Genomic DNA, 16,753 nt, shown 5'->3' with positions numbered 1-16,753 from the left:
TGTCGTTGAATATCCCACAAACAAGGCATTGCTGTTTCTTTCTGGTGGATAAATTAAGTGCATACGCGAATTTCACCTTGCAGTCATCTACTTAAGAAAGGCCATTGTTCGCTACTTTGATTGAATTACACTATGTGATCAAAAGTATCCAGATACCTGGCTGAAAATGACTTAAAAGTTCGTGGCGCCCTCCATCGGTTATGATTGAATTAAATATGGTGTTGGCCCACCCTTAGCCTCGATGACAGCTTCCACTCTCGCAGACATACGTTCAATCTGGTGATGGAAGGTTTCTTGGGGACTGGCAATCCATTCTTCACAGAGTGCTGCACTGAGGAGAGGTATCGATGTCGGTCGGTGAGGCCTGGCACGAAGTCGGCCTTCCAAAACATTCCAAAGGTGTTCTATAGGATTCAGGTCAGACCTCAGTGCAGACCAGTCTCTTACAGGGATGTTGTTCTCGTGTAACCACTCCGCCACAGGCTGTGCAATATGAACAGGTGCTCGATCGTGTTGATAAGATGCAATCGCCATCCCCGAATTGCTCTTCAACAGTGGGAAGCAAGAAGGTGCTTAAAACATCAATGTAGGTCTGTGCTGTGATAGTGTCACGCAAAAAAACAAGGAGAGCAAGCCTCCCCAGTGAAAAACACGACCACACCATAACACCATCACCTACGAATTTTACTGTTGGCACTACACACGCTGGCAGATGACGTTCACTGGGCATTCGCCACACCCACACCTTGCTATCGGATCGCCACATTGTGTACCGTGATTCGTCACTCCACACAACGTTGCCCCACTGTTCAATCGTCCAATGTTTACCCTCCTTACATCGAGCGAAGCGTCGTTTGGCATTTACCAGTGTGATGTGTGGCTTATGAACAGCCGCTCGACCATGAAATCAAAGTTTTTCTCACCTCCCGCCTAACTGTCGTAGTACCTGCAGTGGATCGTGATGGAGTTAGGAATTCCTGTGTCATGGTATGGATAGATGTCTGCCTATTACGCATTACGACCCTCTCCAACTGTCGGCGGTGTCTGTCAGTCAACAGACGAGGTCGGCCTGTACGCTTTTGTGCTGTAGGTGTCCCTTCACGTTTCCACTTCACTTTCACATCGGAAACATTGGGGTGTTTAGGGATATGAAAATCCTGCGTACAGACTTATGACACTAAAACATTGCATCAAAACAATGCTGTGAAATGTCGGGAAAAAAAATTGGCATTGTAAGAAGAGGAACAACACCAGAATTGCAACAGGAGCGTAATATGTAGAAAATCGTCCACGCAACCTGCCACTGAAGATACCTTGCGGAAAATAAAGGCGAAATGCGTTTGGCACGAAAATTGTATTTCATTCAGTTGTAGTCAGACGGTCCATAAAGTAAAAATTATCAACATACCGTAATATTACACGCAATCGAGGAAGGCAGGACTACAAAAATTGAAGATGTTTCCTGTGTATTTTCCATGATTAATGTAAAAGAGCTGTACAAAGTAAGTTCTAACATGGAAATAAAGCGTTTACCGACACATGCCCATAAAACATTTCTGGAACCCAGTTTCCAGAGGGTGGGGAACCAGTGCCCCGTCTCCATTGATGACCGGTTTTACCAGTCAGCTAACTGATATTTGGAGTTATGATTCTACCATCCTGAGAAAACCAGCTATGTCCGTTGGATACTGCTCAACGCTTCTTCTTTTAATAACTTCTCTAGTCTCACGATTTTCAAGGGACTCCATTTTGACAACGCGATTTTCATCATCGACGATTGTTATATCCTCCTCAACATTACCTTCAACACTGCAATCATCGTCGCCTAATTTCATTGCCTCCACATTCGCCTCCTCCTTCAGCATCACTTTCATCTTTTCAGTGAAGTATCCAGAGAACCTCCATGTCCGATAAACTTTTCCTTGCCATTTTCAGTTAATGTGATAATTAAATAATAATTGTTGTTGGGTTCACTAGCACAGTTTTATATCGCTATAAAACCTTCACAGTAACACTTTACAGGCTAAGTGGTGCCCCATTAAGGCTCCTAGTGAAAAACACCAACTCTACTGGATAGGTCTCTCCCAAACGTTACTGGGAATATATGACTCATCTCCGCCCACCCGAAACCGCTGAGGATATATATTTGAAATTTGGAGAAGTTGTTGATCTTATTACGTAACCGTCGTATAAGAAGGGATTTTACGAAATTGCACCCCTAAGGGGATGAAATAGAGAATGGCAGTTTTTTTGAAAATATGTCGCTATTAAGGCAATCAAGATAGACGTACGAAAATTTATATTTACGTTTGTCGGTAGGAAATAAAGAAATAGGTTCTTCAGCGTTTTTGAAAATTTGACCCCAATGGGGATGAAATAGTGTAAGTTTTTTTAAAAAAATAAATCATTATGAAAGAACTGCTGTAGTGTTTTATCTACGATAATTACTATTAGACTTCTCAGTTACAAATAAAGAAATACGTGTTTTAGTGTTTTTGGAAGTTCAACTCCTATGGGGGAGAAATAGGTGGTTGAAAGTTTTTACGGAAATATTTAATTATGCAAGCATTTTTGAAGCTAAATCTATGAAAATTTGTATTTGGCTTCTCTGTTAGAAATGAAGAAATGTTTTTCACTGTTTCTTGAAATTCTATCCCTAAGGGAGTGAAATAAGAGATGAAAATCTTCAGTAAAATATTTCGTTATATAAAAAAATGGACCTAAATATATAGGAATTGGTATTAAATTTCTGTTAGACCGAAAAAACAAAGTGGATGAAGGTTTCTATGGAAATATCACCACAAGAACGCGAAAGGCATGACTACCAAAAACCAGAATCGTTTCTTGGGCAGAATTACATTCGAAAAAGGCCATGCTTCTATGGCCTTAATCAGGGTGAAAAGTTTAGAAGTTGTTGCCATTTGTGAGCAACACAATAATTCGATAAAGAAAAACAAAAATCTGTGCAGACCGTACAGTCTATGTGGGTGAAGCAGCGGGCGCTACGTTAGTTTAAAATAAAAAATTACTGCTATCGCTTAGAAACGTTTAAAAGAGAAATGAGTGTGGAATACAGTAACGCATCAAAGTAATCCACTGTTACTTACTCCTTGGCGCTACAGCCCATGCAGGGCCTTGGCCCCTCTGATGATCACAGTCCAGCCCTGACGATTTTCTGCTCGTTTCCTCCATCTCCTGCCGCCAATCTTTCTTAAATCATTTTCCACATGCTGCAGCCATCGTTTCCGGGGTCTCCCTTTGCTCCTATTGCCACCTGTATTTCCTGTATCTCTTTTTTACAGCTCGATCCTCTGTCATTCGCACTACATGGCTCAGCCATCTTCATCTGTTACACTTAATTTCAGTCACCAAGTCAGGATATGTATACAAATCTTCAAATTCCTTGTTTCTCCTTATCCTGCATTGCCCCGCCTCATACACGGCTCCAAAAATCTTTCTTAATATTTTCCCCTCCCATCTTCTCAAGAGGTCTTCTTCTGCGACAGTCATTGTCAATGTTTCTGACAAGGGAACCTCCCCATCGCACCCCCCTCAGATTTAGTTATAAGTTGGCACAGTGGATAGGCCTTGAAAAACTGAACACAGATCAATCGAGAAAACAGGAAGAAGTTGTGTGGAACTATAAAAAAATAAGCAAAATATACAAACTGAGTAGTCCACGCGAAGATATGCAACATCATGGACATTCCGAGACTAGGAGCGCCGTGGTCCCGTGGTTAGCGTGAGCAGCTGCGGAACGAGAGGTCCTTGGTTCAAGTCTCCCCTCAAGCGAAAAATTTTTCTTTATTTTAGCAAAGTTATGATCCATCCATACGTTCATTGACGTCTCTGTTCACTGTAATAAGTTTAATGTCTTAGTGTCTGTGTTTTGCGGCCGCACCGCAAAACCGTGCGATTAGTAGACGAAAGGACGTGCCTCTCAAATGGGAACCGAAAACTTTTGATCGTAAGTTCATAGGTCAACCGATTCCTCCACAGGAAAACACGTCTGATATATTCTATACGACACTGGTGACGGCATGTGCGTCACATGATAGGAATATGTTGTCGACCCACCTAACTTGTACACTTGGCGAATGGGTAAAAAGATTCTTCCATGTTGCCCGATTAGGTTTTCTTGTGGATGTGATAATTACTCCCAAAAAAGCAATGAAAACATAAGAGTTTGTCACTTAAACTGCAACAAATCAATCCAAAAGTCTCACACTCGCACACTTTTCCCTGTGCTCTGTCAAAACATATGTTTTTTACGTTTTCAAATTTTTCCTTGTGTAGACCGTCAAATCCTGCATATGTCCAAGCAAATCTGAACATGTCCTGGAATTTTGGAGAGCGAAGTTGATTATGTGTGAGGGCCTGAACTTTGATAATTGTCTGAAAATAAAGAATTAAACTTTTTGCTCGAAGGAAGACTTGAACCAAGGACCTCTAGTTCCGCAGCTGCTCACGCTAACCATGGGACCACGGCGCTCCTGTATTCTGTCGGTACTTGATGTTGCCTATCTTGCGCATGGACTACTCAGTTTGTATATTTTGCTTATTTTTTCATAGTTCCACACAACTTCTTCCTGTTTTCTCGATTGATCTGTGTTCAGTTTTTCAAGGTCTATCCACTGTGGCAACTTATAACTAAATCTGAGGGGGGTGCGATGGGGAGGTTCCCTTGTGAGCCGTACATTACCACTGTTCGATAGACAGTCACCTTCGATTTTCTGCTCAGGCTACGTGACTTAAGCATCTTGATCAGAACCCAGTAAGCCCTATTTCCTGCAGCAAACCTAGATTTTATTTCTTCTCTTATTCTGCTATCCTCGGTAACCAGCACTCCCAGGTACTGGAACTTCTCACGTCTCTCATAGTTGCTTCTATTCAACTTATTATATTTCTCTTTAACAACAGCATTTTTCGTGGAAGCAAAGAGATTCTGTGTTTTTGTGCTGTTTACCCTAAGTCCCAACTGTTCTGCCTCCTTTTCCAGTCTGTCATATCCTTCTTCCATTTCTTTCAAACTTCTGGACAGCATACACACATCATTGGCATAAGCTTGATTTTGGTGCATACGGTTAAACAGAGTGCCATCTCTGTTATCAGTCTCCACCCTTCGCATCACACTTTCCAACACTATGTTGAACATTAGCGTGGATAACCCTGTCTTAACCCTTGGTTGACCTCAAATTCTTTAGAAAGTTTTCCTTCTACTTTTACCTGGCAGTTTGTGCTGGTGAGGTACATTTGTACTAGTCTGACAAGTTTACTTGGGAATCCCATTCCATTAAGGTGTCATACAGCTTTTTCCTTTTAACACTATCATAGGGCTGTTTAAACATCTGGTCTGTTGTTGATCTGCCCCTTCGAAAACCGCACTGGTAGTATCCGAGTATTTTTTCTGTAATTGGTGTAAGTCTCATAGGAGTGGCTTTGGCTAATACTTTGTACACCACGCTGAGTAAAGCAATACCGCGATAATTTTCAGTGTTTGCTTTGTCCTTCTTCATATGAATCGGGCACGTAATGGCCATGTTCCACTGGTCTGGCATCTCTTCCTTTTCCCATATTTCCACCATCAGCTGATGTACCAATCTTGTTAGATGCTCACCTCCACCCTTGATCATCTCTGCAGAAATGTTATCGTTACCTGGAGCCTTATTATTCCTTAGACTTTTAATTGCTTTCCTAACTTCCTTTGTTGGTATAGGTACAGGTCTTTCATCCTGACTAACATTCTGTCACAGTTGGTGACTTGTTTCATTTTCTTCCAGAACTTCTCTTTATGTAGTGACATTCAGCACCTTACTGAAATATTCGGCCCATCGGTCTATAATCTGTTCTTCTCCTCCTGTAAAATTTCCTTCTTTATCTCTGCAGCTTACCGTACGTTGTTGGAAGCCTTTCTTCAGTTCCTGAACTCTCTTGTAGAATTTTCTTACTTCTTGATAATTGCATTCTTCTTCTAGCTCCGTAATCCATCTCCCCTCTAATTCTCGCTTCTTTCTTTTGCAAATCCTATCTGCCTCTTTCCTTTTCTTCGTGAATTCTTCTGTATTAGATCTTGTTATCCTATTTATCATTTTCTTCCTTGCCTCATTTCTCTCTTCCACTGCCTTTTTACAATCTTCATCATACCATCCTGCCCTTTTCACCCTTTCTTCTAAACCTAAGACTACTCCTGCAGTTTCTTGAAGAGCTTCTTTAATCATACTCCACTTCCCTTCAATGCTTTCCAGAGCTTGGCTTTGTTAGGCTCACACTTCTTCTGCAGTTCTGTTTTAACTTTTCGGATACTCCCTTCTCTTTCAACTTTGAAACACTGTATCTTCGCGGAGCTTTTCTCTTCCCTCTGGATCTATAGACGGCTATGCGTTGTCTGTATTTCACTTTTACCATATAATGATCCGAATCGCAGTCAGCCCTCCTGCAGTTATCAACTTCAAGGATGTCAGACGCATGTCCCCTGTCGATTACCACATCGTCAATTTGATTAGTGCTATCTGGCGAGCGCCATGTAGCTTTCCTATGTTCTTTCTCTGGAATGTACTCTTCATTACCATTGCATTGCCCATGACAAAGTCTATTTGTCCATTTTTATTCGACACCTCATGCAGGCTTTCATTTCCTACTGTTTCTCTAAAGGTTTCTTCTTTTCCCACTTTTGCATTGAAGTTACCAATCACTATCTTTACATCATTCCTCGGTATTCCTTCTAATTCCTGTTCCAGCCGACCATAAAGCTCATCTTTCACTTCACTTCATCCTCATCGTCTTCTGTGGGCGCATACACACATACTAGAGTGATGTTGAAGACGCAAGCCTTCATTCTCAAAGTACACATCCTTTCATTTATAGGGTTAAAATTTATGACTGCTGCTTTACACTTATTGTGTACAAGAAAGCCAGTACCACAGTTCCACTGTCTCCTCCACTTTACATAATTGTGTAATTACCACTTCTTATTACACCACCACCTTTCCATCTGACCTCATGAATTGCTGCTACTCCTATACGGTATTTCTCCATTTCTTATTTGAGTCCATGTAGAGCTCCTGGTTTGTTCAAAGTTCTTACATTCCAAGTAGCAAAGTATATATCATTTCTCGGTTTACGGTGTTCTTTTCCTTGCATGGGTCGTTCATCAGTATGATCAGTCCGGCTATTCCTATCTTTGAGTTTCGTAACAATATGTTTTTTTCCGAAATGGGGTTGTTAGCCCCATGATCAACCCCCAACTTGGAGGGCCTGAATTTGTATCGGGTTTACTCTTAGAGCGACTGACTTCACCACGCCTCTAGGGCCCTCCCTGCCGTATGTTGTAAAAAATTGAGAATGACAAGGAAAAAAGATGGGCTTGTGATAGGATAGGATAGGACAGGAGACAGGTTGTCGATAGGACGTTGTGGGACACACTTTGTTTGGCTGCTCCTCTTCGGCCTGTCCTGCATGGGTGACCCTGCTGGTAGCTACCCTACCGCCGGCAAAGCCCTCCGGATCCAGAGCACACAAATACCTTGCCCACACGGACAGTGCTACGTTACGGCGGTGTCCCCTGAGGAGGAATCCACTGTTGATATTCTGAAATTTTTCATGTAGACCAGCTGTGGTTGCCATACATTGCGTAGTGACAGAATATAATTCTAATAAATATATCGTATTGGCCGGAATATAAGCCGCACACTTAATTTTGTGGGGAGAGGTTGGGGGTGGGGGACAGAGAAACTCGATGGAAAAACATTCTCGTTACTTATTTGCATAAACTGTTCACAGTATGCACACTCTTAATCACGTTGTTTTATGTTGTAATGTAAACAAGTTACACAAAATTACCAGCCTCCTAATCACAGTACTTATAGAAGTCTCCGTTAACTGTACTGTATAGCATTTGTTTCACAAATTCGGTGTTTTCGGCACACACTTCCAAAGAGCGTTGTCCTCGCTGCCATCCAGGATATTTGGATACGCAGCACTTCATGAACCCATTGACGATAGAAGCTGGCGATATTGTGCGCCTTGAATGGAGAGTCCATTCTGGGCGGAATAGTGCCTGTGGATTATTTTGCGAGAGCTCAAACGTAATGAGGTATCTCGAACGGAATGACTTCCATGCAGCCAGCGTGGATGGATTCCAGAAACATCGATCATGTGAAGCCCAACTCGGACTGCTCGATCAGGACACGCTAAAAAGCACGGATCAAGGCAGTCGGTCAGATGCATCATTTCCTTATTTCCGAAAAAGTTTGACTCAGTACCACTCGTACGTTTACTGTCGAAAGTACTCTCTTATGGGATATGAAATGAAATTTGTAACTGAATTAATGATTTTTTGATAGGGAGGACGCAGCATCTTATGTTGGATGGAGAGTCATTGTCGTGTGTATTAACGGCCTGTTTCGGGGAATTGGGTTGGGACACTTGGCTGTTCGTGTTGTATAAAGCCCTTGCAGACAACATTAATAGTAACCATAGACTTCTCGCGGGTTTCTGCGGTTGCCTGTAATGAAGTACTGTCAGAAAACAGCTGTACAAATATTCAATCGGATCTTGGTAAGATTTCAAAGTGGTGCAAAGATTGGCTACTTATTTTAAATATTGATAACTGAAACTGTACATTTCGCATTTCGGAAAATATCAAGTCACGATATTGGAATCGGTCATCTCATACAAATACGCGTGAATAACACTTTTTACTGATATGAAATTGAACTATCACATTGGCTCAGTCGTAGGTAAGACAGGTGGCAGACTTCGGTTCACTAGTGGAATACTAGGGAAATACAAACAGTCTAAAAAAAAGAAATTCCTTACAAAACACTCGTGCGACGCACCATAGACTACTGCTCGTGTGTGTGGGGCCCGTACCAAACAGAACTAACAAGGGGCTAAAGACAAATGCAGCACGGGATGGTCGCAGGTTTGTTTGACCTGAGAGAGTGTGTCACGGGGATGCTGAGAAGAAACTGAATTGTCAGGCGCTTGAAGATAGACGCAGAATCTCCTGAAAAAACCTACTTATGAACAGTAACCAGCTTTAAATTGATGGATCTAGGAGTATACTGCAATCCTCTGTGTACCGCCCCCGCAGAGTTCGAATAGACTAATTGCAGTACGCACGTAGATGTTGATGCGTTCATTCCTCCCATGCAGCAATCTTGGATGGAGCAGTATGAAGACCTGACAACTGGGACTCAGTGTGTGTGCTGTGAACTCCAAAAGTTTACAGAGTGTGTATGTAGTTAGAGGTTGATACCTCAACTCACCCTTTCATGATGCACAAAGGTAAGAACCCAAGGATACTTCCCAGCTATTGCCCTCTGTAGGGTTTTCTCGAAGGAACGGCACTTGGCAACTCAGTCTTTAAAGAATCGAAGCCCCAGTCGCAAAACAGCTCCAAAAATCTGATTGCAGATGAGTTAGTGTGTTAAATGTCTAAAGTTAAGTATTTAAACGAGAAAATTTGAAATTTTGTTGGAAGTCGCTAAGTGCTCTTGTTGTCAAATACTGGACGATTATAGTCCGGGCAATTTGCTCTCCGTTTTAAAAAACGATAGTTTTTCATGCAACTCAGTGTTTATGGCGTCATGTCTCCTGTACTGTATGTAGTACAGTGATATAATTTTTGCAGGTACCTTTAGTAGTGTACGTGGATACTGTCTCCAAAATGTGTTGTGAAGAGGGGTAGCAGTAAAGAAATAATAAATTAAAACGTCATGCCTGGTGTTGAAGTGTTACTGCATGAACAGTGAAAATGTAGTAAATGTAAACACTCTTCATTTCACCAGTTTGTGGATGCGTCAAAGAAAAAGTTTCGTAAAGGTGGAGCGCTACTATTTTCAAATACTGGATGAATATAGTGTGGGTATTTTTGCGCGCCTTGAGTCACGCTCTCTCAGCACATATACTCGTATACGGTGCACAGTTACGAACTGTAATACTCGCCCTACTTAGTTAAGCCTTTAACATAAGATAAGCAGAGTATGACAGCATTTTAAATTTTAGAATTCGGCCAGTAATTATACGAGATACTGAAAATAAATTGTTTTCGTCCCTGGAAGCCGTTGAATAGACAGCCCGCAACTTGGGAGCTGATGACCGTGCCCCGTGTTAACCTTTCGGTAATATAGGTGCGCCCCAATAACAGCACGGTAGATTCGTGAGATCACACTGTTTGCCAGGTTTCTTTTTTCTTTTTTTATGTTAGATAATACGTCTCGCATCCGGCAACGAATAACTGCGAATTTGCAATTTGTATCATAACTGTGCCGAATTCCTAAGTTCGTTGATGGTACTCTTTTTTTTGTGAAATAGCCTTTTATAATCTTTAATATTCCTCACACCAATGCACTAAACCACAATGGGCTGGTTAGTTTTCAAATCTTGAAATATTCTTGTTGAAAGTTATTAGTCTTGCATATAAATATGGGATGTTGGTATTCGTAATGGTAGAGACAGGAACTATTAAATTTCAAGCGATACCCTGCTGTTTTTCACATAATAGTCTTCTCCTGGATAGTTTTGAAACTGAAATTTTCTTTTTTGTCTTCTTGTATTTTTCTTACCCTTTTCTGTAACTAAAAAAAAATAGTGCCACGTCTGTACGACAAGTGGTATCTGTCTTTAGGTAGATGACAAGTAATCTTCTGATGATTTAAAATGTCTTCTTGTAGAAACTAAAATTGGCTCCTTGCTAAACAATAGAAAAAGTAAGTAATAATAATTATATCAACATAGGATAGTTCTGTAAGTTTTGCTGGTTCTTTCATGTTCTTGTGATTCGTTATTTTGTACTAAATAGTGACTTAAATTGATTCACGTCTGCACCATAATTTTCAACATGTTACCATATGTGTCAACGTAATATCTTTGTCCTCTTATCTTTGTAAGTTCTTATTCGGGGACTGATGACCTGAGATGTTAAGTCCCATAGCGCTTAGAGCCATTTGAAACATTTGAAGTGAAATGCATATTCCTGCCACGAAAAAGTTTGATGTTAGGTTATGAATTTCTTAAGTCAGACGCGGAAAATATGTGCGAAGTAGTGGACAACGAATGGCCACACTTTGAAAGAAGAGAAAATATTCGCTAGTATCCCATACCTGGGCCCTATATCACAAAAAATTGTTAACCTTTTCAAAAAGAAGTAACAGTTTCAGTCTCTACGAATAATAAGTTAGGAAACTTACTCGTCCATGACATAAAATACGCAAACATACAACAGCAGCGGTGTGTACAAAGTATCGTGCCCCATTCGTCCTGCCTACTATGTAGGGAAAACAGGCAGAAAGTTCAACACCCGTTTTAAAGAACACGTGAATGCTTTCAGGCTCAACCACTTCGAAAAGTCAGTTATTGCACAACATATGTTGGAAACAAAACATGTCACCAACAATCTAGAAAACAATTTGGTAGTACTACATAACGAAGCCAATGGTAAGACCTAAATCTGTTAGTTCAACTGGAGGTATACCTCCACAAAATCAAAAAACCAGAATCTACGTTAAATGAACAAACAGATTTCGCAGGCCACAGCTATTTCAGTAATCTTAAAGACCTATGCTAAAGTTATTTCCTGCATATGCCAATTATTTCCTGCGTTGGTCCTCAGATATAGAACTCGGCAGTGACGAAGATTTTGAGACGACGGAACGTAAAAATCTAGCTCGCTGTGCAAGTTTTCTCCGTGACCAATTCGTCTTAATATTTTCGGTATATGTACTGATTACGCAAAAGTCATAAAACATAAGAGTTTAATATGTAAAAACTGGGCATTGTGAATATACTGCTGGCCACCGTAAATGCAACACCAAGAAAGACAAGAGGTAGCACAACAAAATTTATTTTGTAGATAACATGTTGACCAAGTATCAAATGATTACGTTTACAGACGTCTGTGACATGTGGTTCCTGCCAGAATCAGTAGCCAGAGTAGCCGCCATTGTTGGAGATCACCGCTGCCACACGTCTCGGCATTGAGTCAAAGAGACGTTGGATGTGTTCCTGGGTTACAGCAGCCCAAGCAGCTTCCACACGTTGCCAAAGATCATCTGGTGTGGCACCTGGGGATGTAGTCTGGGTCACTCGTTGAGCAACCATGGACCACATGTTTTCTATCGGCGAAAGATCTGGAGAGCGAGCCGGCCAGGGAAGCAGTTCAATCTGGTTATTGACGAAGAACCTTTGGACAATGCGTGCCACGTGGTGGTCGCGCATTATCCTGTTGAAATATGGCTGTGGTCGAGCCCTGAAGGTAAGGAAGGACAACTGGCTCCAGCACCTCGGATATGTACCGCCGGCTATTTAAAGTACCGGCAATGCGTACTAGAGGCGTGCGAGAGTAATATCCAATACCGCCCCATACCATAATACCCGGTGCAAGACCAGTGTGGCGGTGCATAATGCAGCTGTCCAGCAACCTCTCTCCACGGTGTCTCCACACTCTAATCCGACCATCGTGGTGCTGCAGACAGAAGCGTGCCTCGTCAGTAAAGACAACGTCATTCCATTCTGCCGTCCACATCCGTCTGTCATCACACCATTGGCGACGGAGACGTCTGTGGTTCTGCGTCAATGGTAGACGAAGCAATGGACGTCTTGCGGACAGACCACTCTGCTGTAAACGGCGTCGAATGGTACGCGCAGACACTGGATGATGCGTTACAGACGCAATGTGCTGTGCTACGGTTCGGGATGTCACTGAGCGATCCGTCACTGCCATGCGCACAATTTGCCTATCAGCACGTGCAGTGGTGCACCGACGTGAATGCGATCGACCACGTCGGTCCGTCGTACCCTCCTGCATCCAACGGTCACATGTCCGCATTACAGTTGTTTGGTTTCGTCCAACACGACTAGCGATTTCTCTGTATGCTAATCCACAATCTCGGTAAGCCACTATCCTTCCTCTGTCGAACTCGGATACTTGATCAAACGATGTTCGCTGTTGTCTACGAGGCATAACTGATCGTCTTGTGAAACAACCACAAGGTAAACACACGTGCCGAACGTACACTCGTCGAAATCGCCAAGCCTTAAATGGCGCTATGAGGTGGCGCCACAGGCGCGCGTGATGTGCGTCTGCGCTGAAATTCTAATCAGTTGCATATCTCATCGCTGCAAACCCATGGTGTAAATTTCACTTGATTCGGATGCTTCCTTCAGGGTGTTGCATTTACGGTGGCCAGCAGTGTAGAAATAAAAATGATACTCATAAGAGCGTAATGAAACAATTCACACGTATTGTCGACGTATAAGCAGAAAACTAAATACTTCGTGTCATACTGATATTTCGTTTTCTTCTCCAGTGGATGCGACGCTGCGTCACTCCGTGCAACAAAATCACACTTTACAGAGGAACTGAAATTCTGACGTTTTTAAAAAGAAAGGACTGTCAGTACAATGCTTCAAACGATCACACTAATATTGAAAATTTCGGGAAAGTTACATTAGATGTACTACTACACGAGTAATATAAGTGGCGTTAAAAAAGAACAAAAAAAGAGCCGGAGGCACAATTACAGAAACCAGTACCCCTTTGTAAGGGGACCAAAAATGGCGTAATCACAGGAAGAGAAGCCCTGAGTATATGGAGGCTGGCCGAGAATTTCCCATTTGAATTTCTGCAGGAGTGCCGCGACTGTTGACCTTACGAGGCTTTGCGTTATCGTGGAGCAGAATGACCCCACCGATGAGATTGCCTGCTGGTTTTGATTTCACCGCTTGGCGAACGGTGGTCAATGTTTGTGCGTAATGCTGGGCATTCACTCTTGCCCCGTGCTGCAAGAAGTGAATCAGAAGAGGGCCATCTCGGTCAAAGGAGAACTTCAGCATAAGGGCAAACGATTGACCTCGGACGACGACGTCCAGCAGCAGCTGTACGTGTGGAACTGGTTCACATCGCATCCCCGGGAATTTTATGAGACAGCCATTCACCGCCTTGTGTCACAGTGGGAAGTGTCTCAACAGCCTGGGTCAATACTTTTAACATGCATGTTTTGGTTGCAGTAATTATGCCACCGGCTCGTTTCTTTTTGAACTCTCCTTAGTTGGGCAAGAAGTGATTCAGTTGTTCAAATCGGTGCTCGATTTAAGCAATAACCGAGAAACACTGTTAATGTCTGCTCCACTTCTCATAGTGCGTAATGGTAGAAACTCTGCATTTTGCCCTCCGTCATATGACTTAGTTATAGCGGAGATTAGTGTGTGTGTGTGTGTGTGTGTGTGTGTGTGTGTGTGTGTGTGTGTGTGTGTGTCACTGTTGTCTAACGGTACTTCATTCTCGCCGCGGGGTTGCCCTCTTCGAGTGTTGTCTTCCTCTGTATACCGTCGCCCTTTTCCCGACCACCTCTGCGTGTGTGTTGCGTGGCGCCCTCCCTGGCAGAGAGAGAGGGAGCCAGTCGTAACTCTGTGCGGCGGCAGCGCGCACTGCGGAAGCGCTGCGCCTCTTGACCGTTGGCCCGCGGCCGTGCCGGCAGGCGATGCAGTACTTCGTGGGCGGCGTGCCAATCACGGCGGCGGCGGTGGAGCCGCTGTTCGCGGCGGCGCCGGCGCCCGGCATGCTGCCCATGTACCTGCCCGTGTTCCCGCCGCCGCCGCCCCCGCACGCGCACGCGCACCCGCTGCTCCTGTACCGGCCCGCGGCCGCACCGCCGCCCGTGCTGCCGCTGGGCGTGCCGCTGCAGTACCTGCCCGCCGCCCCCGCGCCCGCCGCGCCGCCCCCGCCGCCGCCGCTGCCGTCGCCCTTCCGCGCGGTGCGGCCCGCACAGTTCGGCGCCGGTGCCGCCGCTGCCGCCGCCGCCGCGGCCGCTGCAGCTGCCGCCGCCGCAGCTGCCGCGCCTCCGCCCCCGCCGCCGTGTTGCCCGCACTCCAAGCCGCCGCCCCCGGCGTCCGTCACCGGGCCGCCCACGGCCTCTTCCGCCTCGTCGTCGTCCTCCTCCGCCGACGGGCAGCACCAGCACCAGCCGCCCGTGCCCTCTCCGGGCCCGGGGCCGCCTCCGCCCCCGCCGCCCCCGTCTACCGCGGCGGCGACTTTGACGCCTGCGACTCCGGCCGCCGCGGCGGTGAAGGCGAGCGTGGCGGTGGCGGCCGGTGCCGTCACCACCACTGTGTCCGCGCCGAGCAACGCCTCTGTCAGGCAGGTTAGTACAAGCAGAAAGCAGCAATGCAAAAAGAAGCCTATATAACCTCTTGTGTGCTACGAGATCATTAGAGAGGCAGCACATGGTCAGACTGGACAAAAGAAAGGTTCAAGCTGGTGCCTCATGAAACTAATATCATAGCAAAGAAATTCCACATTCCCCCAAACTTTAACACTTTTTCCTCCTTCCCTCCCCAATCTTTGTTCCCCTCTTTTCCTCTCTGCCCCCTTAGTTCTCACCTCTCTTCCTGTTTGCCCTTCTCCTCTTTCCCCTTATCCTCTTTCATCCATTCCCTCATTCCCCCTGCTTGCTCTTCCTTTCACCCCTCTTGCTCTTCCTTTCACCCCTCTTTCTCTTCCTTTCACCCCTCTTGCTCTTCCTTTCACACCTCTTGCTCTTCCTTTCACCCCTCTTGCTCTTCCTTTCACCCCTCTTGCTCTTCCTTTCACCCCTCTTGCTCTCCCTTTCACCCCTCTTGCTCTCCCTTTCACCCCTCTTGCTCTCCCTTTCACCCCTCTTGCTCTCCCTTTCACCCCTCTTGCTCTCCCTTTCACCCCTCTTGCTCTCCCTTTCACCCCTCTTGCTCTCCCTTTCACCCCTCTTGCTCTCCCTTTCACCCCTCTTGCTCTCCCTTTCACCCCTCTCGCTCTCCCTTTCACCTCTCTCGCTCTCCCTTTCCCTCCTCTCTTGCTCTCCCTTTCCCTCCTCTCTTGCTCTCCATTTCTCTCCTCTCTTGCTCTCCATTTCTCTCCTCTCTTGCTCTCCCTTTATCTTGCTCTCCCTTTATCTTGCTCTCCCTTTATCTTGCTCTCCCTTGCTCTCCCTTTCTCTCCTCTCTTGCTCTCCCTTTCTCTCCGCTCTCTCGCCCCCACCCTTTCTCTCCGCTGTCTCGCCCCCACCCTTTCTCTCCGCTCTCTCGCCCCCACCCTTTCTCTCCGCTCTCTCGCCCCCACCCTTTCTCTCCGCTCTCTCGCCCCCACCCTTTCTCTCCGCTCTCTCGCCCCCACCCTTTCTGTCCGCTCTCTCGCCCCCACCCTTTCTCTCCGCTCTCTCGCCCCCACCCTTTCTGTCCGCTCTCTCGCCCCCACCCTTTCTGTCCGCTCTCTCGCCCCCACCCTTTCTCTCCGCTCTCTCGCCCCCACCCTTTCTCTCCGCTCTCTCGCCCCCACCCTTTCTCTCCGCTCTCTCGCCCCCACCCTTTCTCTCCGCTCTCTCGCCCCCACCCTTTCTGTCCGCTCTCTCGCCCCCACCCTTTCTGTCCGCTCTATCGCCCCCCCCACCCCTTCTGTCCGCTCTCTCGCCCCCCCCCCCCTTTCTCTCCGCTCTCTCGCCCCCACCCTTTCTCTCCGCTCTCTCGCCCCCACCCTTTCTGTCCGCTCTCTCGCCCCCACCCTTTCTGTCCGCTCTCTCGCCCCCCCCCACCCCTTCTGTCCGCTCTCTCGCCCCCCCCCTTTCTGTCCGCTCTCTCGCCCCCACCCTTTGTGTCCGCTCTCTCGCCCCCACCCTTTCTGTCCGCTCTCTCGCCCCCACCCTTTCTGTCCGCTCTCTCGCCCCCACCCTTTCTCTCCGCTCTCTCGCCCCCACCCTTTCTCTCCGCTCTCTCGCCCCCA

The 16,753-nt window shown here is 45.7% G+C and overlaps 1 protein-coding gene across 1 annotated transcript; it reads right to left on the bottom strand.

Annotated features, from left to right (window-relative positions):
- Nucleotides 1-15,437: 15,437 nt before the first annotated feature.
- LOC126209960 (cylicin-2-like) lies at nt 15,438-15,887 on the bottom strand. The gene has a single exon (XM_049939073.1). It carries the CDS (start codon nt 15,885-15,887, stop codon nt 15,438-15,440), a length of 450 nt encoding a protein of 149 aa, XP_049795030.1.
- Between the last annotated feature and the right edge of the window lie 866 nt (nt 15,888-16,753).

This window comes from Schistocerca nitens, chromosome 10 (assembly GCF_023898315.1).
Source record: "Schistocerca nitens isolate TAMUIC-IGC-003100 chromosome 10, iqSchNite1.1, whole genome shotgun sequence".
NCBI lineage: Eukaryota > Metazoa > Arthropoda > Insecta > Orthoptera > Acrididae > Schistocerca > Schistocerca nitens.
The sequence above is the reverse complement of the archived record's forward strand: the minus strand, read 5'-3'. Positions and strand labels throughout refer to the sequence as shown.

Excerpts from the sequence above, each read along its gene's own strand:
- LOC126209960 (XM_049939073.1), bottom strand. The coding sequence starts at position 15,887 with ATGGAGAGCAAGAGAGGAGAGAAATGGAGAGCAAGAGAGGAGGGAAAG.